The 27,879-nt window shown below is 50.7% G+C and overlaps 1 protein-coding gene across 1 annotated transcript in view; it reads left to right on the top strand.

Annotated features, from left to right (window-relative positions):
- The window catches only part of P4HB (prolyl 4-hydroxylase subunit beta), a 33,514-nt gene that overhangs the window by 3,980 nt on the left and 1,655 nt on the right, over nucleotides 1-27,879 (top strand). Inside the window, exons 2-10 of the mRNA XM_038742909.1 lie at nucleotides 3,521-3,727; nucleotides 10,345-10,478; nucleotides 11,675-11,812; nucleotides 20,567-20,671; nucleotides 20,951-21,076; nucleotides 21,504-21,704; nucleotides 23,549-23,669; nucleotides 23,781-23,962; nucleotides 25,157-25,243. Of these exons, the coding sequence (XP_038598837.1) occupies nucleotides 3,521-3,727; nucleotides 10,345-10,478; nucleotides 11,675-11,812; nucleotides 20,567-20,671; nucleotides 20,951-21,076; nucleotides 21,504-21,704; nucleotides 23,549-23,669; nucleotides 23,781-23,962; nucleotides 25,157-25,243 (1,301 nt within the window). The remainder of the gene's footprint in view (nucleotides 1-3,520; nucleotides 3,728-10,344; nucleotides 10,479-11,674; nucleotides 11,813-20,566; nucleotides 20,672-20,950; nucleotides 21,077-21,503; nucleotides 21,705-23,548; nucleotides 23,670-23,780; nucleotides 23,963-25,156; nucleotides 25,244-27,879) is intronic.

The following is a 27,879-nucleotide window of genomic DNA, read 5'->3' as shown; positions in this document are numbered from 1 at the left end:
TGTGTCTGAATGAACCCTGTTGTATTGGGTTCAAATCCCGCCTCTCCCACTTCTCTGCTGGGTGACTTTGGGCAAGTCACTTCCCTTCTCTGTGCCGCGGTTTCCTCATCTGGAAAATGGGGATGAAAGACTGTGAGCCCCACGTGGGACAACCTAATCACCTTGTATCCCCCCCCAGCGCTTAGAACAGTGCTTTGCACATAGTAGGCGCTTAGCAAATACCATCATTATTATTATTATTATTGGACTCTCCCAAGCGCTTAGTACAGTGCCGTGCACACGGTGAATGCTCAGTCAGTAGTATCGACCGACACTCGCTACTCCCCGCTGTCGGGCTGAGTAACCTGGGGCTCGCCCGTATTCTCAGATGGTGCTAATGGTATTTGCTAAGCGCTTACTACGTTCCGAGTACTGTTCTGAGCGCCCGGGCGCCATTCTCACCTGCGCCCACTGCCGCGGTCCAGACCCGAGGGGGTTCAAAGCCGGGCGAGAGAGCGGCTCCGGCCTCCGTGACCAAGTGCCCGCGTAGGGCGTGGGTGGTACGGGGCTGCTGACTCAGTTTCCCCTCCCCCTGAGTCAGGGGACTCTGGCGCCTGTCAAGGCAGAGCTCGTCATCCATCATCAGAGAAGCGGCGCTGCCCGGGGGCGAGAGCCCGGCCTTGGGAGTCCGAGGTCGTGGGTTCTAATCCCGCCTCCGCCACTGATCCCGCCGGGCGACTTTGGGCAAGTCACTTCTCCGGGCCTCGGTGACCTCATCTGGAAAATGGGGGTGAAGACTGGGAGCTCCACGGGGGGACAACCTGATCGCCTTGTATCTCTCCCAGCGCTTAGAACAGTGCTCGGCACATAGTAAGCGCTTCACAAATGCCCTCGTTATTATTATTCCGTCAGTGTATGGAGCGCTTACTGCGTGCAGAGGACTGTATTGTTGCCGACTTATACTTCCCGAGCGCTCAGTACAGTGCTCTGCACACAGGAAGCGCTCAAGAAATACGATTGAATGAATGAAGCCCTGGGGAGAGGACTGGGTTCATTCACACTCCCAACCCACAGCGAGCTTATAATAATAATAATGATAATAATGATAGCATTTATTAAGCGCTTAATATGTTCCAAGCACTGTTCTAAGTGCTGGGGAGATTACATGGTGATCAGGTTGTCCCACGGGGGGCTCACAGTCTTAATCCCCATTTTACAGATGAGGGAACTGAGGCCCGGAGAAGTGAAGCGATTTGCCCCAAGTCACCCAGCTGACAAGTGGCGGAGCCGGGATTTGAACCCATGACCTCTGGCTCCAAAGCCCGGGCTCTTCCCACTGAGCCATGCTGCTTCTCTAATCGGCTTACTCAGTAATCACCGCTGACCGGGGTATTTACTGAGCACTTCCCGTGTGCAGAGCACTGTGCTAAGCGCTTGGGACAGTCCGCTCCAACCCAGTTGGTAGACCCGTCCCGTGCCCGCTGTTGGGTAGGGACCGTCTCTATATGTTGCCAACTGTACTTCCCAAGCGCTTAGTACAGTGCTTTGCACACAGTAAGCGCTCAATAAATACGATTGATTGATTGGTATTTATCGAGCGCTTACTCTTGGGGAGTCCAATACAGCAGAAGTAGCCGAGCCGCGGTCGAAATGGGGAGACGGACGTCGGCTCCTCGGGGCCTTCAGCGCCCAGACTCCTCCGGGTCAGCCTCGGAAAAAGCCTTAACCCTCTGACCGAAGCTCGTATTTCACTCAGCCGCTTATTAATAATAATAATAATAATAATAATAATAATAATAATAATAAAGCCTTAACCCTCTGACCGAAGCTCTTATTTCACTCAGCCGCTTATTAATAATAATAATAATAATAACAACAACAATAATAACAATAATAATGATGGTATTTGTTAAGCGCTTACTATGTGCCAAGCACTGTTCTAAGCACTGGGGGGGGGGGGGGGATACAAGGTGATCAGGTTGTCCCACGTGGGGCTCCCAGTCTTCACCCCCCGTTTTACAGATGAGGGAACTGAGGCCCAGAGAATAATAGTAATAACGTTGGTATTTAAGCGCTTACTATGTGCCCAGCACTGTTCTAAGCGCTGGGGGAGATACAAGATGATCTGGTTGTCCCACGTGGCGCCCACAGTCTTCACCCCCATTATACAGATGAGGTCACTGAGGCCCAGAGAATAATAATAATAATAATGTTGGTATTTAAGCGCTTTCTATGTGCCCAGCACTGTTCTAAGTGCTGGGGGAGATACAAGATGATCAGGTTGTCCCATGTGGGGCTCACAGTCTTCACCCCCATTTTACAGATGAGGTCACTGAGGCCCAGAGAATAATAATAATAATGTTGGTATTTAAGCGCTTACTGTGTGCCCAGCACTGTTCTGAGCACTGGGGGAGATACAGGATGATCAGGTTGTCCCACGTGGGGCTCACAGTCTTCACCCCCATTTTACAGATGAGGTCACTGAGGCCCAGAGAATAATAATAATAACAATAATGTTGGTATTTAAGCGCTTACTATGTGCCCAGCACTGTTCTAAGCGCTGGGGGAGATACAAGATGATCAGGTTGTCCCACGTGGGGCTCCCAGTCTTCACCCCCATTTTACAGATGAGGTCACTGAGGCCCAGAGAATAATAATAATAACAATAATGTTGGTATTTAAGCACTTACTATGTGCCCAGCACTGTTCTAAGCGCTGGCGGAGATACAAGATGATCAGGTTGTCCCACGTGGGGCTCCCAGTCTTCACCCCCATTTTGCAGATGAAGGAACTGAGGCCCAGTGAAGTGACTTACCCAAAGTCCCCCAGCTGCCAAGTGGCGGAGGCGGGATTAGAACCCACAACCTCCGACTCCCAAGCCCACTGAGCCACACGGCGGGACGCAGAACCGGGGGCTGGGGAGAGTCCGATGAACCGGTGCTATTTACTGAACGCTGACCGCGTGCAGAACACCGCGGTTAGAGCTTGGGGCGGGTACGACGTAGCCGGTGGCGGCGGCGGACCCGTTCCCTGCCCACGAGGCGGTGCCAGTCCCAAGGGGTTGCCCCTCACGCCAACCTTCACCGGTCTGGAAATTACCTTATTCAAGTCCGCCTCTCTGCGGGCCCTCCCGAGCGCGCGCGCTCAGTAAGTACCACGAATGGAAGTCGAGGCCCTAAAATGGAAGCGGTCTTGCTCAGCGAGGCGGGCGGAAGAAGAATCGCCCCGTCCGAACTTTAACCCTCCTCCCCGCCCCCCCAGAGAGCGGAGGCGGGTCCCTCGGGAATTCAAGGGCCTCGACCCCCCGAAACGACTCCGCCTATGAGCTGGACGTCGGTCCGACCCGCGGTCGAGATAAGGAGACGGTAATCTCGGGGAGGTTTTAAAGTCCCGCCGGGAGCCGCGCCGCCGGGGCCTGGCGTTGCCCGACGGGCACGAGGGACGCCCGGGCGGGGAACGGGTCCGCCGGGGGTCCCGTGGGGCGCTCAGTACGAATCCGATGGCGTGCCCGCGGGCTAACGGCCGTGCTTCTCTCCGCTAGATGCCCCTTGGTGCGGGCACTGCAAAGCCCTGGCGCCCGAATACGCCAAGGCCGCCGGCAAGCTGAAGGCCGAAGGCTCCGAGATCAGACTGGCCAAGGTGGACGCCACGGAGGAGTCGGATTTGGCTCAGCAGTACGGCGTCCGAGGCTACCCCACCATCAAATTCTTCAAAAACGGGGACACGGCCTCCCCCAAGGAGTACACAGGTACCGTCCCTCCGTCCATCCCCGGAGATCTCGGGAGCCGCGAGTTCGGCTAACCGGGAGTCCGGCCCGGCGGGTGGGAAGAGGGCTGGATTGAGCCGGACTCGTTTTTTTTTTTAATCATCATCATCAATCGTATTTATTGAGCTCTTACTATGTGCAGAGCACTGTACTAAGCACTTGGGAAGTACAAATTGGCAACATGTAGAGACAGTCCCTACCCAACAGTGGGCTCACAGTCTAAAAGGGGATTTGATGGCATTTATTAAGCGCTTACTATGTGCCAAGCACTGGTCTAAGCGCTGGGGAGGTTACAAGGGGATCAGGTTGTCCCACGTGAGGCTCACAGTCTTAATCCCCATTTTACAGATGAGGTAACTCAGGCTCAGAGAAGTTAAGTGAGTTGCCCAAGGTCACACAGCAGACATGTGGTGGAGTCGGGATTCGAACCCATGACCTCTGACTCCAAAGCCCGGGCTCTTTCCACTGAGCCATGCTGCTTCGTTGCCTTAATAATAATGATGGCATTTGTTAAGCGCTTACTATGTGCCAAGCGCTGGGGGGGATACAGGGTCATCAGGTTGTCCCCCGGGGGTCTCCCGGTCTTCATCCCTATTTTCCAGATGAGGTCACTGAGGCTCAGAGACGTGAAATAACTTGGCCAAGGTCACACAGCAGACGTGGGGCGGAGCTGGGATTAGAACCCATGACCTCTGACTCCCAAGCACGGGCCACTGAGCCACGCTGCTTAATAATAATAATAATGATGGCATATATTAAGCGCTTACTATGTGCAAAGCACTGTTCTGAGTGCTGGGGTGATCAGGTTGTCCCATGTAGGGCTCACAGTCTTCATCCCCATTTTACAGTTGAGGGAACTGAGGCCCAGAGAAGTGAAGTGACTCACCGAAAGTCCCACAGCTGACAAGTGGCGGAGCCGGGATTTGAACCCATGACCTCCGACTCCAAAGCCCGGGCTCTTTCCAAGAGCCCCGGGGTCCCCGGCACCCTCCCAGACGGCCGGGGGGAATCCGAAAGAACGATCCCTCTGCCGATCGGTGGTATTTATTGAGCGCTTACTGGGTGCAGAGCACTGGACTGAGCGATCGAGAGGGGAAACTTACCTCGGAGTCGGCAGGCCGAGGGTCTCCCGGCCGGCTCGGGAGAGGAAATCGGAGACTTGAGGCTCGGATTTTAGATGATGATGCTAATACTACTACTACTGCTAATAATAATGGCATTTGTTAAGCGCTTACTACGTGCCAAGCACTGTTTTAAGCGCCGGGGAGGATACAAGGAACTGTGGTATTTGTTAAGCACTTACGATAACGATTATGGTACTTGTTAAACGCTTACCATGTGCCGAACACTGTGGTAGATACAAGGTAATAGGGTTGGACGCAGTCCCCCGTGGGGCTCACGCTCTTAATCCCCATTTTCCAGGTGAGGGAACTGAGGCCCAGAGAAGGGAAGTGACTTGCCCAGGGTCACCCAGCAGACAAGTGGCGGAGTCGGGATTAGAACCCAGGTCCCAGGCCCGGCCTCTTTCCACTAGGACATGCCGTTTTGACAAAAATCACTCTCATTATGATGATAATGCACTTGCTAGATTCATTCATTCATTCAATCGTATTTATTGAGCGCTTACTGTGTGCAGAGCACTGTACTAAGCGCTTGGGAAGGCCAAGTTGGCAACGTATAGAGACAGTCCCTACCCAACAGTGGGCTCACAGTCTAGAAGGGGGAGACAGACAACAAAACAAAACATATTAACAAGATAGAATAAATAGAATAGATATGTACAAGTAAAATAAATAGATAAATGGAGTAATAAATACGTACAGATGCCAAGCGCTGGTTCATTCAGTCGTGCTTATTGAGCGCTGACTGTGTGCAGGGCACTGTACTAAGCGCTTGGGAAGTACAAATCGGCAGCAGATAGAGGCGATCCCTACCCAACGACGGGCTCACGGTCTAGAAGGGGGAGACAGGCAACAGAACAAAACAAGTAGACAGGTGTCACCCACCCCAGTGCTTAGTACAGTGCCTGGGGCATAGTAAGCGCTCAATTAATATGCACACGGCAAATATCATTGTTATTACTGCTTTATTATTACTATTATTATATTGCTATTATACTATTATGTTGCCAACTTGTACTTCCCAAGCGCTTAGTACAGTGCTCTGCACACAGTAAGCGCTCAATAAATACGATTGAATGAATGAATGAATTATTAAAACAAGTAGGCAGGTGTCAAAATCCACCCCAGTGCTTAGTACAGTGCCTGGCGCATAGTAAGCGCTCAATAAATATGCACACGACAAATTTCATTGTTATTACTGCTTTATTATTACTATTATTATATTGCTATTATACTATTATGTTGCCAACTTGTACTTCCCAAGCACGCAGTACAGTGTTCTGCACACAGTAAGCGCTCAGTAAATACGATTGAATGACTGAATGAATTATTAAAACAAGTAGGCAGGTGTCAAAATCCACCCCAGTGCTTAGTACAGTGCCTGGGGCATAGTAAGCGCTCAATAAATATGCACACGACAAATATCATTGTTATTACTGCTTATTATTACTATTATTATATTACTATTATACTATTATGTTGCCAACTTGTACTTCCCAAACGCTTAGTACAGTGCTTTGCACACAGTAAGCGTTCAATAAATACGATTGAATGAATGAATGAATTATTAAAACAAGTAGGCAGGTGTCAAAATCCACCCCAGTGCTTAGTACAGTGCCTGGCACATAGTAAGCGCTCAATAAATATGCACACGACAAATTTCATTGTTATTACTGCTTTATTATTACTATTATTATATTCCTATTATACTATTATGTTGCCAACTTGTACTTCCCAAGCGCTTAGTACAGTGCTCTGCACACAGTAAGCGCTCAATAAATACGATTGAATGACTGAATGAATTATTAAAACAAGTAGGCAGGTGTCAAAATCCACCCCAGTGCTTAGTACAGTGCCTGGCGCATAGTAAGCGCTCAATAAATATGCACACGACAAATTTCATTGTTATTACTGCTTTATTATTACTATTATTATATTAGTATTATACTATTATGTTGCCAACTTGTACTTCCCAAGCGCTTAGTACAGTACTCTGCCCACAGTAAGCGCTCAATAAATACGATTGAATGACTGAATGAATGATTAAAACAAGTAGGCAGGTGTCAAAATCCACCCCAGTGCTTAGTACAGTGCCTGGGGCATAGTAAGCGCTCAATAAATATGCACACGACAAATATCATTGTTATTACTGCTTTATTATTACTATTATTATATTGCTATTATACTATTATGTTGCCAACTTGTACTTCCCAAACGCTTAGTACAGTGCTTTGCACACAGTAAGCGCTCAATAAATACGATTGAATGAATGAATGAATTATTAAAACAAGTAGGCAGGTGTCAAAATCCACCCCAGTGCTTAGTACAGTGCCTGGCGCATAGTAAGCGCTCAATAAATATGCACACGACAAATTTCATTGTTATTACTGCTTTATTATTACTATTATTATATTAGTATTATACTATTATGTTGCCAACTTGTACTTCCCAAGCGCTTAGTACAGTACTCTGCCCACAGTAAGCGCTCAATAAATACGATTGAATGACTGAATGAATGATTAAAACAAGTAGGCAGGTGTCAAAATCCACCCCAGTGCTTAGTACAGTGCCTGGGGCATAGTAAGCGCTCAATAAATATGCACACGACAAATATCATTGTTATTACTGCTTTATTATTACTATTATTATATTGCTATTATACTATTATGTTGCCAACTTGTACTTCCCAAACGCTTAGTACAGTGCTTTGCACACAGTAAGCGCTCAATAAATACGATTGAATGAATGAATGAATTATTAAAACAAGTAGGCAGGTGTCAAAATCCACCCCAGTGCTTAGTACAGTGCCTGGCGCATAGTAAGCGCTCAATAAATATGCACACGACAAATATCATTGTTATTACTCTTTTATTATTACTATTATTATATTACTATTATCCTATTATGTTGCCAACTTGTACTTCCCAAGCGCTTGTACAGTGCTCTGCACAGAGTAAGCGCTCAATGAATACGATTGAATGACTGAATGAATTATTAAAACAAGTAGGCAGGTGTCAAAATCCACCCCAGTGCTTAGTACAGTGCCTGGCGCATAGTAAGCGCTCAGTAAATACGCACATGACAAATATCATTGTAATTACTGTTATTATTATTATTATTAGCATTCTCAACCTGAAGCCAGCCACGAAAGAAAGTCGGGATGTCTGGTCTTGGACGCTTTCTCCCCTTGCTTTAGGAGCCCAAAGTACTTCCCCAAGCCCTTTCATCTTTATTGTGGCCCGGGGAGGGGAGGATGGAGGCGGGCTGTAGCCCTATTTTACAGATGAGAAAACTGAGGCATCCATCGAGGGGCCGGGACTCGCCCGAGGCCAAAGGGCAGAGGAATCGGGCCTCAGCGCCTGGCGGCCTGAGAAGCGGCTTGACTTAGTGGCTGGGAGTCGGAAGGTTGTGGGTTCTAATCCCGGCTCCGCCACTTAAGCAGCTGTGTGACCCTGGGCAAGTCACTTCACTTCTCTCTGCCTCAGTTCCCTCACCTGTAAAATGGGGATTGAGACTGTGAGCCCCATGGGGGACAGGGAATGTGTCCAACCTAATTTGCTCATATCCACCCCAGTGCTTAGGACAGTGCCTGGCACACACAGGAAATGCTTAACAAATACCACAATTATTACTATTAATAATAATTATTATCAATATTTCATCAACTTTAATAAACCCTATCATTTTATTTTAATGAATCGGCCATTATCAATTTTTTTATATTCTAATTATCTGCACATCATATAAAACTATATTAACTGTAATTATTTATTACAATTTAATAATTTTTTCTTGCATTATATTTTAATTGAATGAATAAATTAAACAAGCATTATTCATTTATTATTTACTTTATTTAATAAGTGTTATTGACATTAATTTTATTAGTATTGCTTATTAACATTACTATTAATAATAGTAATCAATAGGAAGGCTACTCTTGGCTCAGAATAAATCTCTTAAAGGAGCATGGGCCAGGATTGGGTGCAAAGCGCTTAAAACAACCCTGAGGTTTCCCCCACCCATGTCTGCTTCGCGGATGATGGCTGAAATAGCGCCCAAAGCATTCATTCATTCATTCGATTGTATTTATTGAGCGCTTACCGTGTGCAGAGCACTGTACTAAGCGCTTGGGAAGTACAGATCGGCCACAGACATAGCCGCCAACACCCCGTGGGGCGTTCAGTTGGTCTTCTCCCCATTTTCCAGAGGAGGAGATCTAGACTGTGAGCCCGCTGTTGGGTAGGAACCGTCTCTAGATGTTGCCAACTTGGACTTCCCAAGCGCTTAGTGCAGTGCTCTGCACACAGTAAGCGCTCAATAAATACAATTGAATGAACGAATGAATGAGCTCGAGGCCCAGAAGGGTGCAGCGCCTTGCCCAAAGTCCTACCACCCTGCCCACTTTCCTGCCCCTCTTCCCTAGACCACGTTGCCTCCCATCCCTCTCCCATCTGGATCCAAACCAAGGGGTATTTACTAAGCGCTTACTGTGGGCAGAGCACTGTACTAAGCGCTTGGGAGAGGACAATAGAACAATAAACAGACACGTTCCTGCCCGCGACGAGCTGACGGGGCAGAGGGGGTGACGGGTTTTAACGGAAATAAATGAGAGAGGTGGGCATAAGTGGTGTGGGGCTGCGGGGCGAGGCAGAAGGGAGTGGGAGAAGAAGAAGAAGAAGAAACTTTCATTCATTCATTCATTCAATCGTATTTATTGAGCGCTTACTGTGTGCAGAGCACTGTACTAAACGCTTGGGTAGTACACGTTGGCAACATATAGAAACAGTCCCTACCCAACAGTGGGCTCACAGCCTAAAAGGGGGAGACAGAGAACAAAACAAAACATATTAACAAAATAAAATATTGAGAGCTGATCTCCTCCAGGAGGCCTTCCCAGACTGAGCCCCCTCTTTCCCCTCCCCCTCCTCCCTTTATTAAGCGCTTACTATGTGCAAAGCACTGTTCTAAGCACTGGGGAGGTTACAGGGTGATCAGGTTGTCCCAAAGGGGGCTCACAGTCTTCATCCCCATTTTCCAGATGAGGGAACTGAGGCGCAGAGAAGTGAAGAGACTGGCCCAAAGTCACCCAGCTGACAGTTGGCAGAGCTGGGATTTGAACCCATGACCTCTGACTCCAAAGCCCGGGCTCTGTCCACTGAGCCACGCTGAAGAGGCGATGAGGGTGCATTCAGGGAAGGCCTCTCGGAGGAGGTGGCCTCTTGGGAGGTAGGGGGCAGGGGTCTCTGCTGCCGAATTGTACTTTCCAAGCGCTTAGTACAGTGCTCTGCACACAGTAAGTGCTCGATAAATAACGACTGAATGAACAACTGAGGTGCTAGCTTGTAGCGGGCAGGGAATGCGCCCGCTTCCTGTTCCAGCGGCCTCTCCCAAGCGCTTAGTACAGTGCCATGCACGTAGTAAGCGCCCAGGAGGTCGGATCGAATGACCGAACGAATGGCTCCGCCCTGTGTCCAGCCGGCAGGGAGGCGGACGACATCGTGAACTGGCTGAAGAAGCGGACGGGTCCGGCCGCCACCACCCTGACGGACGTCGAGGCCGCCGAGGCCCTGGTGGAGTCCAGCGACGTGGCCGTCATCGGCTTCTTCAAGGTAGAGATCTCGGGGGGCTCCGCTCTTTGGGGGGAACCCCAGACTGTAGACTGGACGCCCATTGTGGGCGGGGAACGTGTCTGGTTCTATCGCCCTCTCCCAAGTGCTTAGTACAGCGCTCTGCACGGGGTAAGTGCTCGATAAATACGACTTGATGAACGCGTGATCGGCGGGATGGGCTGGCTACGGCCGGAGCGCTGTACTAAGCGCTTGGAAGCGTCACGTTCCCTGCCTCTGATGAGCTGATAAGAGCGGGGAGGACGGGTGTTGATAGAAATAAAAAAACTGACAGTGTAGTGAGTGCCATGGGGTACGAGTGAATGAATGAGTCAGGGACCTGGGTTCCAATCCCGGCTCCACGAGGCAAGTCTACATGTTTTGTCGTCCGTCTCCCCCTTCTAGACTGTGAGCCCGTTGTTGGGTGGGGACCGTCTCTGTATGTTGCCGACTTGTACTTCCCAAGCGCTTAGTACAGTGCCGTGCATGCAGTAAGCGCTCAATAAATACGATTGAATGAATGAGTTGAAGATGGGACGAAGACCCAATGCGTGGTGGGTTGTTAATGGTAAGAAATAATAATTATTATGGTATTGAAGCGCTTACTTTGTGCCGATTGAATGAATGAATTGAAGATGGGACAAAGACCCAGTGCCTGGTGGGTTGTTAATGATAAGAAATAATTCTTATTATGGTATCGAAGCGCTTACTTTGTGCCGGGCACTGTACTAAGCGCTGGGGTGGACCCAGGCCGATCGGGTTGTCCCCCGTGGGGCTCACGGTCTTCACCCCCATTTTCCAGAGGAGGGAACTGAAGCCCTGAAATGATGGAGGCAGGATTAGAACCCGTGACCACCCGGCTTCCCTAAGTGCTCAGCGCTGTTCTGAGCGCTGCGGTAGATGCGAGGTCACGGGTGGCGGGGCCGGGGGTCGTCTTCTGCTCTTCCTTCGGGTTGCCCACCCTGTGCCCCCGCTTTATATTTATTTATTTTACTTGTACATTTCTATCCTATTTATTTTATTTTGTTGGTATGTTTGGTTTTGTTCTCTGTCTCCCCCTTTTAGACTGTGAGCCCACTGTTGGGTAGGGACTGTCTCTATATGTTGCCAGCTTGTACTTCCCAAGCGCTTAGTACAGTGCTCTGCACACAGTAAGCGCTCAATAAATACGATTGATTGATTGATTGATTGCCTTCCAGGATGTGGAATCGGAGCCGGCCAAGCAATTCCTGTCGGCGGCGGAGTCGATCGACGACATTCCCTTCGGCATCTCGTCCAGCGGCGAGGTCTTCGCCAAGTACCAGCTGGACAAGGATGGCGTGGTTCTCTTTAAGAAGGTGAGGGGCGGGCGGGTGGGCACTGCCCCGTGAGGGTACCAGCGTGGCAGCCTGATTGAGTGCCCCGGGAGGTTGTCCACATGTGTGTAAGATCATCATCATCATCATCATCATAATAATACTATTAAGCACTTAATAATAATAATGATGGCATTTGTTAAGCACTTACTATGTGCCAAACACTGTTCTAAGCCCTGGGGGGGAATACGAGATGCGAGATGGTAATAATAATAATGATGGCATTTGTTAAGCACTTACTATGTGCCAAGCACTGTTCTAAGCCCTGGGGGGGGGGATACGAGATGCGAGATGGTAATAATAATAATAATAATGGCATTTGTTAAGCGCTTACTATGTCTTCTAGACTGTGAGCCCACTGTTGGGTAGGGACTGTCTCTATATGTTGCCAACTTGTACTTCCCAAGCGCTTAGTACAGTGCTCTGCACACAGTAAGTGCTCAATAAATACGATTGATTGATTGATTGATGTGCCAAGCACTGTTCTAAGCACTTGAGAGATACAAGGTGATCAGGTTGTCCCCCATGGGGCTCCCAGTCTTCATCCCCATTTTCATTCATTCATTCAATCGTATTGATTGAGCGCTTACTGTGTGCAGAGCACTGTACTAAGCGCTTGGGAAGTACAAGTTGGCAACATATAGAGACGGTCCCTACCCAACAGTGGGCTCACAGTCTAGAAGAGGAGGGAACTGAGGCCTAGAGAAGTGAAGTGACTTGCCCAAAGTCACACAGCTGCCAAGCGGCGGAGCCGGGATTAGAGCCCATGACCTCTGACTCCTTAGCCCGGGCTCTTTCCGCTGAGCTGCTTACTATGTTCCAGGCACTGTACTAAGCGCTGGGATGGATACGATAAAATCGGGTTGGACACAGCACGGGTCCATTGTCCTCATCCACGGAAGACGATAATAATGATGATGATGATGACTGTTCTCTGTCTCCCCCTTTTAGACTGTGAGCCCACTGTTGGGTAGGGACTGTCTCTATATGTTGCCAACTTGTACTTCCCAAGCGCTTAGTACAGTGCTCTGCACACAGTAAGCGCTCAATAAATAACGATTGATTGATTGACTGTGTTTAAGCGCTTGCTATGTGTCAAGCACTGTTGTAAGCGCTGGGGTAGATACATGATGATGGCATTTATTAAGCACTTACTATGTGCAAAGCACCGTTCTAAGCACTGGGGTGGTTACAAGGTGATCAGCTTGTCCCATGGGGGGCTCACAGTCTTCCCCATTTTACAGATGAGGTAACTGAGGCCCAGAGAAGTGAAGTGACTTGCCCACAGTCACACAACTGACAGTTGGCGGAGCTAGGATTTGAACCCATGACCTCGGACTCCAAAGCCCGGGCTATTTCCACTGGGTCATCAGTTTAGGTACAGATTCTGTCTTACATGGGGCTCCCGGTCTTGATCCCCATTTTACAGATGAGGAAACCGAGGCCCAGAGGGGAGGCGTGATTGGTTGCTGAATTGTACTTTCCAGGCGCTTAGTCCAGTGCTCTGCGCACAGTAAGCGCTCGACAAATATGGCTGAATGAATTGGCCCTCATTCGCCCACTACTCCGGGCCTCAGTTACCTCCTGTAAAATGGGGCTTGAGACTGTACAGGATGGGGACCGTGTCCAATGCGATTTGCTTGCGTCCACCCCAGCGCTTAATACAGCGCCGGGCACATAGGGAGCGCTTATCAAATATCCCAATTATCGTTACTATCAAGGGCTTAAAAGGTCCAGCTCGAAGTTCATGGAGAAGCAGCGTGGCTCAGTGGAAAGAGCGCGGGCTTGGGCGCCAGAGGTCACGGGTTCTAATCCCGGCTCGGCCACTTGTCAGCTGTGTGACTTTGGGCAAGTCACTTCACTTCTCTGGGCCTCAGTTCCCTCATCTGTAAAATGGGGATTAAGACAGTGAGCCCCATGTGGGACAACCTGATCACCTTGAATCCCCCCCTCAGCGCTTAGAACATTGCTTGGCACATAGTAAGTGCTTAATAAATGCTATCATTATTATTATTATAGTAAGCGCTTAACAAATGCCATTATTATTATTATTATTATTATTATTATTATTATTATTATTATTATTATTATTATTATTCCTCTGGCTCTCTTCCTGACGAGAAGCAGCGTGGCGTTGTGGAAAGAGTTGTGCCACCTTGGACAAGTCACTTCCCTTCTCTGGTCCTCCTTCCTCCTTAGATTGTGAGCCCCAGGGGGGATTGGGTGTGTGTCCCACCTGATGAATGTGCGCTTAGGACAGTGCTTGGCGTGTAGTAAGCGCTTAAGAAAGGCCATAAAAAAAAGGATTGTGAACGTCAGCAGTTCCGGGCCTTAAATATCCCTGATAATTATAGCAATTATGGCATTAAGCTGTTCAAATGCCGCCCAGAGCAGAGGCGGAGACGAGATAGGTCGGAAGGTCCCCCGTCCCCAAGGTTGGGCCTGAGAGGATGAACGGGGACTTTCATCCGGAGGCTCAGAGAGGGTGTGACTTCCCCGGTGCTGCCACACAGCACGCCCGCGACTAGAACGGGGCTTCCCGACTCCCAAGAGGAGAGCGAGTCTCCACTGTATTCTCATAATAATAATAATAATAATAATAATAATGGTATTTGTTAAGCGCTTACTATGTGCCAAGCACTGTTCTAAGCGCTGGGATAGTTACAAGGTGATCAGGTTGTCCCACAGGGGGATTCACGGTTTTAAATCCCCATTTGACAGGTGAGGGAACTGAGGCCCGGTGAAGTGACTTTCATTCATTCATTCAGTCATATTTATTGAGCGCTTACTGTGTGCAGAGCACTGGACTAAGCGCTTGGGAAGTCCAAGCCGGCAACGTATAGAGGCGGTCCCTACCCGACAGCGGGCTCACAAAGTCGCACAGTTGGCAAGTAGAGAAGCAGCGTGGCTTAGTGGAAAGAGCCCGGGGTTGGGAGTCAGAGGTCATGGGTTTGAATCCTGGCTCTGCCGCTCGTCTGCTGTGTGGCCTTGGGCAAGTCACTTCGCCTCTCTGGGCGTCAGTTCCCTCATCTGGAAAAAGGCGATGAAGACCGTGAGCCCCACGGGGGGACAACCTGATGACCTCGTATCTCCCCCAGCGCTTAGAACAGTGCTCGGCACATAGTAACCGCTTAAACGGTACCATCATCATTATTATTATTATTATTAAGTGGCGGAGCTGGGATTAGAACCCACGACCGCCGACTCCCAAGCCCAGACTCTTCCCACTAAACCACGCCGCTTCTCTGCGATGCCCACCTTATTCTTTCGGCCGGTGTTTAAGCCGTGTACTAAGCGCCAGGGGGGCGGCTACAAGCTAATCAGGTTGGCCACAATCCCCTCTCCCACCTGGAGCCACCCTTCCCGACGGGATTCGGGGAGGGCGAAGGGCACCGGGAAGCGGCGGGGCTCGGAAGGACTCTGCCCTCTTAATCAGTTGAGCTGACGTGGAGAGGTCCACGGGGGCAGAGTCGACGTTGGGGGCATCTACTTTATTCGGTCCGTATTTATCGAGCGCTCACTGCGCGCCGAACACTGCGCTGAGCGCTCAAGAGAGGCGGAGTTAGAAGACACGTTCCCTGCCCACAACGAACTGACCGACTAGAGGGGCTGAGTTTTCGATAGCCACAGGACATGCGTACATAGCCACCGAGCCCACTGTTGGGTAGGAACTGTCTCTATATGTTGCCGATTTGTACTTCCCAAGCGCTTAGTACAGTGCTGTGCACACAGTAAGTGCTCAATAAATACGATTGATGATGATGATGAGAATTTATTTAGGTCTGTTCAGTTTGGTTTCTTTCTAGACTGTGAGCTCGCTGCGGGCAGGGACTGCTGTTGTACTGGACGCTCCCCCAAATTAAGGCTCCGGTCCTGAGGTACTAACTGGTCCAGTCTGCCCTCATCAGCCACAGGTGACCCGCAGGCCGCCTCATTCGTTCATCCACTCGTATTTATTGAGCGCTTACTGGGTGCAAAGCACTGTACTAAGCGCTTGGGAGAGGACCGTGTAACAGACACATTCCTGCCCACAGCGAGCTAGACCGGTGCTCCATGTGGTGGTTTTTAATGGCATTCGTTGAGCGCTTACTATGTGCCAGGCACTGTACTAAGCACTGGGGTAGTAGTAATAATAATAAAAATAATTCTGGTATTTAAGCACTTATTATACGCCAGGCACTGTACTATACATCCGGGTAGTAATAGTAATAATTGAGGCATTTAAGGGCTTATTAGGTGCCAGGCACTGTACGGCGGGCGACAAAATATTTATTTTATTTTGTTAGTATATTTGGTTTTGCTCTCTGTCTCTCCCTTTTAGACTGTGAGCCCACTGTTGGGTAGGGACTGTCTCTAGATGTTGCCAACTTGTACTTCCCAAGCGCTTAGTACAGTGCTCTGCACACAGTAAGCGCTCAATAAATACGATTGATGATGATGATGGGGGTCGTAATAATAATAATAATTGTGGTATTTAAGTGCTTATGTACCGGGCACTGTTCTAATAATAATAATAATAATGGCATTTGTTAAGCGCTTACTATGTGCGAAGCTCTGTTCTAAGCGCTGGGGGAGGTAAAAGGCATTTAGGCAAAAGGCATTTCTAGACTGTGAGCCCACTGTTGGGTAGGGACTGTCTCCATATGTTCCCAACTTGGCCTTCCCAAGCGCGCTTAGTACAGTGCTCTGCACACAGTAAGCGCTCAATAAATGCGATTGATGATGATTGATGAATAAATTTGATTGATTGATTTAGGTTGTCCCACGTGGGGCTCACAGTCTTAATCCCCATTTTACAGATGAGGTAGCAGAAGATAATAATTCTGGTATTTAAGCACTTGTATGCCAGGCGCTGTACTAAGTACCTGGGTAGTAATAATAATAATGATTATGGAATTTTAAGGGCTTATTACCTGCCAGGCACTGTACTAAGCACTGGGAATCGTAATAATAATAATTGTGGTATTTAAGTGCTTATGTACCAGGCACTGTTCTAATAATAGTAATAATGTTGGCATTTGTTAAGCGCTTACTATGTGCGAAGCACTGTTCTAAGCGCTGGGGTAGGTAAAAGGCATTTGGGTTGTCCCACGTGGGGCTCACAGTCTTAGTCCCTATTTTACAGATGAGGTAACAGAAGATAATAATAATAATTCCGGTATTTAAGCACTTACATGCCAGGTACTGTACTAAGTACCTGGGTAGTAATAATAATAATAATTGTGGAATTTTAAGGGTTTATTACCTGCCAGGCACTGTACTAAGCACTGAAGTCGTAATAATAATAATAATAATTATGGTATTTAAGAGCTTACTATGCGCCAGGCACTGTTCTAAGCACTGGGAGGGATACGAGGTGATCAGGTTGTCCCACGGGGGGCTCACAGTCTTCATCCCCATTTTGGAGATGAGGGAACTGAGGCCTAGAGAAGTGAAGTGGCTTGCCCAAAGTCACCCAGCAGACAAGCAGCGGAGCCGGGATTAGAATCCACGACCTCCGACTCCCGAGGCCGGGCTCTTTCCTTCTCGACTGTGAGCCCACTGTTGGGTAGGGACCGTCTCTGTGTGTTGCCAACTTGTACTTCCCAAGCGCTTAGTACAGCGCTCTGCACACAGTAAGCGCTCAATAAATACGATTGATTGATTGATTGATTGATTTCCACCGAGCCACCACACTGCTTCAGTGAAAAGCGTAAAGAGGATGGATTGAGGGGGGCCGGTAGTGGGGCCAATCTGCCTCCTCCAGGCGGGGCGTCTATCAATCAATCAATCAATCAATCGTATTTATTGAGCGCTTACTATGTGCAGAGCACTGTACTAAGCGCTTGGGAAGTACAAATTGGCAACACATAGAGACAGTCCCTACCCAACAGTGGACTCACAGTCTAAAAGGGGGCTCACAGTCTAAAAAGTCTAGTGGATAGAACCCGTTCTGGAAGGCGGAGGACGCGAGTTCAGATCCGGGTTCCGCCGGGTGACTTTGGGCGGGTCATTTCTCCGTGCCTCCATTTCCTCAACTGCAGAATGGGCGTTCAGTCCCCGTTCTCCCCCCTGCCTGAGCCCCACGAGAGACGGGAGCCGCGTCCGACCAGATGAACCTGTCCCAGCCCTGCCACTTGACACGTAGCAGGCGCCTAACAAATACCATTTAAAAAAATTAATAATAATAAATAGCCTTTCAGTGTTCCACCCGCATGGGTGGGGTCCAAAACCCTCACACGGTTAAGCGGCTGATGACAGGGTGGTACGTGACGCTGTTTCCAGTGAAGGGGCGAGAAGGTCGTGGGAGAAGCAGCGTGGCTCAGTGGAAATCAATCAATCAATCAACCGTATTTATTGAGCGCTTACTGTATGCAGAACACTGGACTAAGTGCTTGGGAAGTCCAAGTTGGCAACATCTAGAGACAGTCCCTACCCAACAGTGGGCTCACAGTCTAAACGGGGGAGATAGAGAACAAAACCAAACATACTAACAAAATAAAATAAATAGAATAGATATGTACAAGTAAAATAAATCAATAAATAAATAGAGTAATAAATACGTACAAACATATATACATCTATACAGGTGCTGTGGGGAAGGGAAGGGGGTAAGATGGGGGGGATGGAGAGGGGGACGAGGGGGAGAGGAAGGGAGGGGCTCAGTCTGGGAAAGAGCCTGGGCTTTGGAGTCAGGGGTCACGGGTTTGAATCCCGGCTCCGCCAGTTGTCAGCCGGGTGACTTTGGGCAAGTCACTTCACTTCTCTGGGCCTCAGTTCCCTCATCCAGAAAATGGGGATGAAGACTGTGAGCCCCCCGTGGGACAACCTGATCTCCTTGCAACCTCCCCAGCGCTTAGAGCAGTGCTTTGCACATAGTAAGCGCTTAATAAATGCCATCATTATTATTATTATTGCATCCACCCCAGCGCTTAGTACAGTGCCTGGCACATAGTAAGCGCTTGGCAGATACTCCAGCTATTATTACTACCATTCGGGCTAGGACAAGGCAAGAGACAATTTTGCGATACTTTAAGCGTCACCCCTTGTCTTCTGGGTGACCCCGGGCAAGTCGCTTCGCTTCTCCGAGCCTCAGTTTCCCCCACCTGGAAAATGGGGATTGGGACAGGGGACAGGGAGCAGGTCCGACCCGATTTTCCCTCACCTTACCGGCCCAGTCGCTTTCTGGCTCCTCCCGTCCCGAGCCGGGAAACGCCGTGACTCACCGAGGCAGGGGGAGTCGCCGACCGTGTTTTAGAAACCGGACCAGCAACTGACCCCGGGCCAACTTCCCGCTAGCCCCATCGGCTCAGCGGGAATCGAGAGGCTTCCCAGAACTCAGGGTGGAAATGGGCGCTTCCCTGTTGGGAAAAAGGGCCCGAGGCCTCATTCGTGTGTCTCTCTCCCCTTCCCTCATTCATTCATTCATTCAGTCGTATTTATTGAGCGCTTACTGTGTGCAGAGCACTTGTACTAAGCGCTTGGGAAGTCCAGGTTGGCAACATCTAGAGCCGGTCCCTACCCAACAGCGGGCTCACAGTCTAGAAGGGGGAGACAGAACACAACAAAACATATTAACAAAATAAAATAAATAGAATAAATATGTACAAATCAAATAAATAGAGTCAGGCACCTCCATTCATGCGCAATAATAATAGAGAATAATAATAATAATAAGAGTAGAGAAACAGTGTGGCTCGGTGGAGAGAGCCTGGGCTTGGGAGTCGGAGGTCGTGAGTTCTAATCCCGGCTCTGCCGCTTGTCTGCTGGGTGACTTTGGGCAAGTCACTTCACTTCTCTGAGCCTCAGTGACCTCATCTGTAAAATGGGGATTAAGACTGAGAGCCCCACGTGGGACAGCGTGATCACCTTGTATCCCCCCCCAGCGCTTAGAACCGTGCTCAGCACATAGTAAGCGCTTAACAAATGCCATCATTATTATTATTCCCTGGTCGTCAGTTCCCTCATCTGTCAAATGGGGATGAAGACTGTGAGCCCCGCATGGGACAACCTGATCACCTTGTATCTACCCCAGTGCTTAGAACAGGGCTTGGCACATAGTAAATGCTTAACAAATGCCATCATTATTATTATTATTATTATTCCCTGGGCCTCAGTTCCCTCATCTGTCAAATGGAGATGAAGACTGTGAGTCCCCCGTGAGACAACCTGATAACCTTGTAACCTCCCCAGCGCTTAGAAAAGTGATTGGCACATAGTAATCGCTTAATAAATGCCATCATCATTATTATTATTATTATTATTCCCTGGGCCTCAGTTCCCTCATCTGTCAAATGGGGCTGAAGACTGTGAGCCCCGCGTGGGACAACCTGATCACCTTGTACCTACCCCAGTGCTTAGAACAGGGCTTGGCACATAGTAAATGCTTAACAAATACCAATATTATTATTGTTTTTATTCTAAATGCTGTGGAAATAAAGGGAGCCAGTGAAAGGGTGATGCAGGTGGGAGTGGGAGAAAAGGAAATGAGGGCAAAGTCAGGGAAGGCTTCTTGGAGGGAGGTGTATTTCCAGTAAGGCTCGGAACGGGGATGGGGGGACGAGGGATCATCTGCCATCATCAGTCGTATTTATTGAGCGCTTACTATGTGCAGAGCACTGGCGGACGCGAAGAGGGAGGGCACAGGCGGGCGAGAGATCCCCGCGGCTCGGAGGGGAGGAGGTTGGTTGTGGAAATGTCCCCGTGGGACTTAACTGATTGCCCCGCTCTCCCCTGCCCGCCCTCCCGCCTCACCAGTTCGACGAAGGCCGCAACATCTTCGCCGGGGAGGTCACCAAGGAGAACCTGTCCAACTTCATCAAGCAGAACCAGCTGCCCTTGGTCATCGAGTTCACGGAGCAGGTAAGACCCAGCGGCCGACTTCTTTCGTTCCGTCGTCCGTACTGAGCCGCCCCCCGTGTGCGGAGCCCTGGGCTAAGCGCTCGGGAGAGGACGATGCGGCGGACGTCTCCCTCGACGCTTCCGGGAGAAGCGGCTCTGTTGGCCTCTCCCTCGCCATTTGGGGGTGGCGGGTGGAGCGTGACCTCTGAACCCCGGGATTCGGGGCACCGGAGTGGGCGGGAGGGAGAAGGGGCGCGTCTGAGGGATGACTGACCCCCGTCGTGACGTGTCCATCCGCAGACGGCCCCGAAGATTTTCGGGGGCGAGATCAAGACGCACATCCTGCTCTTCCTGCCCAAGAGCGTGGCCGACTACGACGGCAAGCTGGACAACTTCAAGAAGGCGGCCGGCAGCTTCAAGGGCAAGGTACCCCGACTTCAGCCCACCGCCCCCCGCCCCGGGTAGCGGAAGGCCGGCAGGCCTCGGCGACCCCGATGGGCTCCCAACCGTCCTCCCGCCCGCCGTTTTCAAAACGGACAAGCCGGCCCCCGAAGAGACTCGACCCTTACTAATGACTGTGGTATTTGGGAAGCGCTCACTGTGTGCCGGGCACCGTACTAAGCGCCGGTGGGGACGTAGTCCCTGTCCCATCTGCGCCTCACAGAATCCCCATTTTCCAGATGAGGGCCGGAGAAGCGAAGTGACTCGCCCGAGGTCACGCGGCGGGATTCACGAGCGCAGCGGGACCCTCCCGGGGTCCGAAGGGGGGCTCGTTCTGCCGGCGTGTGTGTTTGGGGGATCCCCGGGAGGGCCCCCACCCCGCTAACGCCTCGGCTCGCCTCTCCCTCCCAAGATCCTCTTCATCTTCATCGACAGCGACCACACGGACAACCAGCGCATCCTGGAATTCTTCGGCCTGAAGAAGGAGGAGTGTCCGGCCGTCCGCCTCATCACCCTGGAGGAGGAGATGACCAAGTACAAGCCCGAGTCGGACGAGCTGACGGCGGACAAGATCAAGGAGTTCTGCGACCGCTTCCTGGAGGGCAAGGTCAAGGTGAGAGCCCCCGCCTAAATCCGTCGCAGGCCAGAGCCCCGGACCGGTGTCCCGGTACAGGGGCGGGCCTGGCAATTCATTCATTCTTTCAGTCGTATTTATTGAGCGCTTACTGTGTGCAGAGCGCTTGGGAAGTCCAAGTCGGCAACATATAGAGACGGTCCCTACCCAACAGCAGGCTCACGGTCTGGAAGGGAGAGACAGACAACAAAACAAAACACGCAGACTGGTGTCACAACCGTCACAATAAATAGAATTATAGCGAGGTGTCTTTTATCATAATAGCAATGATAATTCTGGTACTTAAGTGCCTACCCTGTACATTGGGTTGTATTTATTGAGCGCTTACTGTGTGCAGAGCACTGGGCTAAACGCTTGGAAGAGGACAGTCCAACAATAGACATTGCCTGCCCACAGCGAGCCGTTCTGAGCGCGGGGGTGGATCCTAATTCGTCTCGTCAGACCCAGTCCCTGTCCTCCGTGGGGCTCGCAGTCTTCATCCCCATTTTCCAGAGGAGGGAACTGAGGCCCAGAGAAGTGACTTCCCCAAGGTCGCACACAGCAGACAAGGGGCAGAGCTGGGATTAGAACTCAGGTCCTTCCGACTCCCACAGGCCGGTTCTCTGTCCCCTGAGCCACGCCGCTCCTCTGTCTGATGGTAATGCCGATAATAGCAATAACGTTATCAAGCACTGTTCTAAGCGCTGTGCAACCCCAGGAAAGTCGCTTCTCTGGGCCTCGGTTCCCTCCTTTGGAAAAAGGGGGTGAAGACAGTGAGCCCCACAGGAGACCGCGTCCAACCTGATTACTTCATCTCTACCCTAGCGCTTACTACAGCGCCTGGCACCTAGTAAGCTCTTAGAGAAGCAGCGTGGCTCAGGGGAAAGAGCCCGGGCTTGGGAGTCAGAGGACGTGGGTTCTGATCCCAGCCCCGCCACTTGTCTGCTGTGTGACCTTGGGTGAGTCACTTCACTTCTCTGGCCCTCAGTTACCTCATCTGTAAAATGGGGATTAAGACTGATCCCCACGTGGGACAACCTGATCACCTTGTACCCCCCAAGTGCTTAGAACATAATAAGCGCTTAACAAGTGCCATTATTATTATTATTATAATCGTCTGCTTTGTGACCCTGGGCGAGTCACTTCACTTTTCTGGGCCTCGATCCCCTCGTCTGAAAAATGGGGATAGTAATAATGATGGTACTTAAGCGCTTACTATGTGCAAAGCACTGTTCTAAGCGCTGATGAAGACCGTGAGCCCCACGTGGGACAACCTCATTCATTCATTCAGTGGTATTTATTGAGCGCTTACTGTGTGCAGAGCACTGTACTAAGCGCTTGGGAAGTCCAAGTTGGCAACATATAGAGACAGTCCCTATCCAACAGCGCTGGCTCACAGTCTCGAAGGGGGAGACGGACAACAAAATAAAACATTAACAAAATCATCAATCGTATTTGATTAGAATAAAATAGAATAATAGAAAAGAAAATAGAATAAATAAATAGAATAAAATAGAATAAAAATTAGAACAAAATAGAATAAATATGTACAAGTAAAATAGAGTAATAAATATGTACAAACATATATACAGGTGCTGTGGGGTGGGAAGGAGGTAAGGCCAGGGGGCTGGGGAGGAGGGGGAGAGGAAAGAGGGGGCTCAGTCTGGGAAGGCCAGCGCTTAAAACAGTGCTTGGCTTATAGTAAGCGCTTAACAAATGCCGTCTATTATTATTGTTATTATTATTATTATTATTAACCAAGACCACAAAAGAAAAACTTGTGCCTTGGGACCGATGGACTACCTGGGCCACTGACGGCTCCCGTGTCCTTGCCCGCTTTCCAGCCCCACCTCATGAGCCAGGACCTTCCCGCCGACTGGGATAAACAGCCCGTCAAAGTCCTGGTGGGCAAAAACTTCGAAGAGGTCGCCTTCGACGAGAAGAAGAACGTCTTCGTGGAGTTCTGTAAGTAACCGCGGGCCGTTGGGGTCGGGAAGGGGGCGGCGGCGGCTCGTGGCGAGAATCCCCCCGTCCTGACGTCTCCCCGTCGTCGTGTTTTTCCCCCCCTGTTTCCAGATGCCCCCTGGTGCGGGCACTGCAAGCAGTTGGCACCCATCTGGGACAAGCTGGGCGAGGCCTTCAAAGACCACGAGAACGTGGTCATCGCCAAGATGGACTCGACGGCCAACGAGGTGGAGGCGGTCAAAGTGCACAGCTTCCCCACGCTCAAGTTCTTCCCCGCCAGCGCCGAGAAAACGGTCAGGAAGCCCCCCGGGCGGCGGCGGACTGGGTAGAGGGTGGTTCCCCGCCGCCCCTCTGGCTGCTGGACTAATAATAATAATAACTGTTGGATTTGGTAAGCGCCTACTGTGTGAACTTACCGAACCAAGGGGTTGGGAGAGTTCGACGCGAGAGAATTTGCAGCCGCCATTCCCCGTCCCGTAACGAGCCTGGGGGGGAATCAATCAATCAATCAATCGTATTTATTGAGCGCTTACTATGTGCAGAGCACTGTACTAAGCGCTTGGGAAGTACAAACTGGCATCACATAGAGACAGTCCCTACCCAACAGTGGGCTCACAGTCTAAAAAGTGGGAAGACGGAGAGCACCAGGAATAAGTTGTCAAATGGAACTTCGGGCCGTGGGCATCAGTGCCCCCGGTGTGGGGAACCACTTCCCTCAGTGGAAAGAGCCCGGGCTTTGGAGTCAGAGGTCACGGGTTCAAATCCCGGCTCCGCCGATTGTCAGCTGGGTGACTTGGGGCGAGTCACTTTGCCGTGCCTCAGTTCCCTCATCGGCAAAATGGGGATGAAGACTGTGAGCCCCCCCGTGAGACAACCCGATCACCTTGTAACCTCCCCAGCGCTTAGAACGGTGCTTTGCACATAGTAAGCGCTTAATAAATGCCATCATTATTATTATTATCCTGCTTAGAAAAGGGGTGGGGTGTGTATGTAAGCAAGCAGCATGGCTCAGTGGAAAGAGCCCGGGCTTTGGAGTCAGAGGTCGTGGGTTCGAATCCTGCTCTGCCACATGTATGCTGTGTGACCTTGGGCAAGTCACTTAACTTCTCTGAGCCTCAGTTACCTCATCTGTAAAATGGGGATTAATACTGTGAACCCCACATGGGACAACCTGATCACTTTGTATCTCCCCCAGCGCTTAGAACAGTGCTTTGCACATAGTAAGCGCTTAACAAATGCCAACATTATTATTATTATTATTATTATTATGTGTGTTTTAAGGGGGGGGGCGATCCTGCTCTGAGGGGCAAAACCGTACCCATGTCAGGCCTCGCCAACTCAGCTCATCGTGGGCAAGGAGCGCGTCCGTTTATCGTCCTAATCTTCCTCTCCCAAGCGCTCAGTCCGGAGCTCCGCACCCAGTCAGCGCCCAATAAATAGGCTAGAATGAAGGAACGAATTACTGATTGTCCCCTTCCCCCAAACAGGTCATCGACTACAACGGGGAGAGGACGTTAGAAGGATTCACCAAGTTCCTCGAGAGCGGCGGACAGGACGGGGCGGCCGACGACGACGTAAGCGACCTCCCCTCGCCCCTCCGGCCGGCCCCCGGGGCGGGGGGTCCCCGCGGGAACCGGGGGGCTGCGGGCAGGGCGGAATGCGCGGAATCCGGCGTCCGGACCGCCCCGCCTCACGGATCTACTTATAGGACCTGGGCCCGGCCCTGCTCCCATGGCGACGCTAAACAAACGGACGGGACGTCGCGGGGGGCCGAGGGGGTCGTTCTGGGGGCTCTTAGGAGATGTCTACCGAACGCTTACTGTGGGCTTTATTGAAAAGAATGCATATCTTAAAAAAGGTACTCGTTAGGCGCTTACTATGTGCCAAGTACTGTACCGAGCTCTGGGGCGGTTGTGAGTTAATCAGGTCAGACGCGGGCCCCGTCCCATGTGGGGCTCACGCTCTTGATCCCCGTTTTCCAGATGAGGCCCAGAGAAGCGACGGGACCTGCCTAAGGTCCCGCCGCAGAGGTGTGGCGGGAGGCGGGATTTGAACCCGGGTCCTTCGGACTCCCCGGGCTATAGCCACGGCACTTCTGTACTGAGCGCCCGGGAGTGTTGGATGCGGCAGGGCGGGCCGGCGAGGAGCGTCCCGCTCTCCTCCGTGAGCTGGGGGTCGGGGGGAGAGACGTCTCCCTCTTGGGGCTCCTCGGGGGGGAGAGAGGCTCACAACTGGGGGGTTTTTAGACACAACTGCCCCCCACAAACCCTCTCGAGACCGTCCCCGACCCCCTCTTCAAATTATGGGCCTTTGGTTCAGCTGGAACGACTCTTTTTGACAACTCTGGGCCGCTCACCTGACCTTCCCCATTATTCATTTGTTCATTCATTCATCCATTCAATCGTATTTATTGAGCACTTACTGTGTGCAGAGCACTGTACTAAGCGCTTGGGAAGTCCAAGTTGGCAACATATAGAGACGGTCCCTGCCCACCAGTGGGCTCACAGTCTAGAAGCACACAGTAAGTGTTCAATAAATACGATTGAATGAATGAAATGCATAGAAGGGGGAGACAGACAACAGAACAAAACATATTAAGAAAATAAAATAAATAGAATAAATATGTACAAATAAAATAGAGTAATAAACACGTACAAACCTATATACATATATACAGGTGCTGTGGGGAGGGGAAGGAGGTAAGGTCGGGGGTTGGATTTATTGAGTGCTTACTGTGTGCAGAGCATCATCATCATCATCAATCGTATTTATTGAGCGCTTACTGTGTGCAGAGCACTGTACTAAGCGCTTGGGAAGTAGAAGTTGGCAACATATAGAGACAGTCCCTACCCAACAGTGGGTTCACAGTCTAAAAAAGCACTGTACTGAGCACCTGGGAAGTCCAAATTGGCAACAGATAGAGACGGTCCCTACCCAGCAATGGGCAATGCGGTGGTCAGCTGGCCGACAACATCCCCCGTCCCCCCTACCCCCTTCTCAGGTGCCAAAGACGCCCAGCTAACCCTGTCTCAAAGTAGTGTGGCATCGTGGAAAACGAGCACGGGAGTCCAAAGGTCATGGGTTCTAATCCCACCCCCGCCACGCGTCTGCTGTGCGACCTTGGGCGAATCTCTTCGCTTCTCTGGGCCTCGGTTTCCTCCTCTGGAAAACGGGGAGCGAGACCGTGAGCCCCACATGGGGACAGGGACCGTGTCCGCCCCGATTGGCTCATCTCCATCCCAGCGCTCAGTACGGTGCCTGGCCCGTAGTAAGCGCTTCGCAAGTACCGTGATAATTATTCAAGTCCCACCGCCCCACCCCGGGATCATCATCATCATCAGTCGTATTTATTGAGCGCTTACTGTGTGCAGAGCACTGTACTAAGCGCTTGGGAAGTACAAGTTGGCAACATATAGAGACAGTCCCTACCCAGCAGTGAGCTCACAGTCTAAAAGATGGGTTCAGGGCCTCCTCTCGGGAACCTGATTCCGGAGCGGGCCCGGTGGTGTTGGCTCACCAAATTCCAGTCGTTCAGAGACACGGAAAACCGCCTCGCGGTACCCGGATCACGGTGACGTCAGGGAGGTCGGGTGACAGGAATAACCGGTCCGTTGGCCGGCGCTGAGGCCAGGTGTGCAGGCCGAACTCCAGGAGGCCTCAGGCCTACTGGTCGAGGGTTGGGGGCGGGGGTCTCCACTTCAGTGTTTCCCGTGAAGCGGCATGGCGTTAGCGGTTAGAGCCCGGGCCCGCGAGTCGGAAGGTCATGGGTTCTAATCCCGCCTCCACCCCCAAGTGACCTTGGTCAGGTCGCTTCATTGACAGGCAGCGTGGCTCAGTGGAAAGAGCCCGGGCTTTTAGAGTCAGAGGTCGTGGGTTCCAATCCCGGCTCCGCCTATTGTCAGCTGGGTGACTTTGGGCGAGTCACTTCACTTCTCTGGGCCTCAGTTCCCTCATCTGTAAAATGGGGAGGAAGACTGAGCCCCACATGGGACAACCTGATCACCCAGCGCTTAGAACATTCATTCATTCAGTCGTATTTATTGAGCGCTTACTGTGTGCAGAGCACTGTACTAAGCGCTTGGGAAGTACAAGTTGGCAACATCTAGAGACGGTCATTCATTCATTCAATCGTATTTATTGAGCGCTTATTGTGTGCAGAGCACCGTACTGAGCGCTTGGGAAGTACAAGTTGGCAACATATAGAGACGAT

This window comes from Tachyglossus aculeatus, unplaced genomic scaffold, assembly GCF_015852505.1.
Source record: "Tachyglossus aculeatus isolate mTacAcu1 unplaced genomic scaffold, mTacAcu1.pri scaffold_1_arrow_ctg1, whole genome shotgun sequence".
Lineage (NCBI taxonomy): Eukaryota > Metazoa > Chordata > Mammalia > Monotremata > Tachyglossidae > Tachyglossus > Tachyglossus aculeatus.
This window is presented reverse-complemented; position numbering and strand designations above follow the sequence as displayed.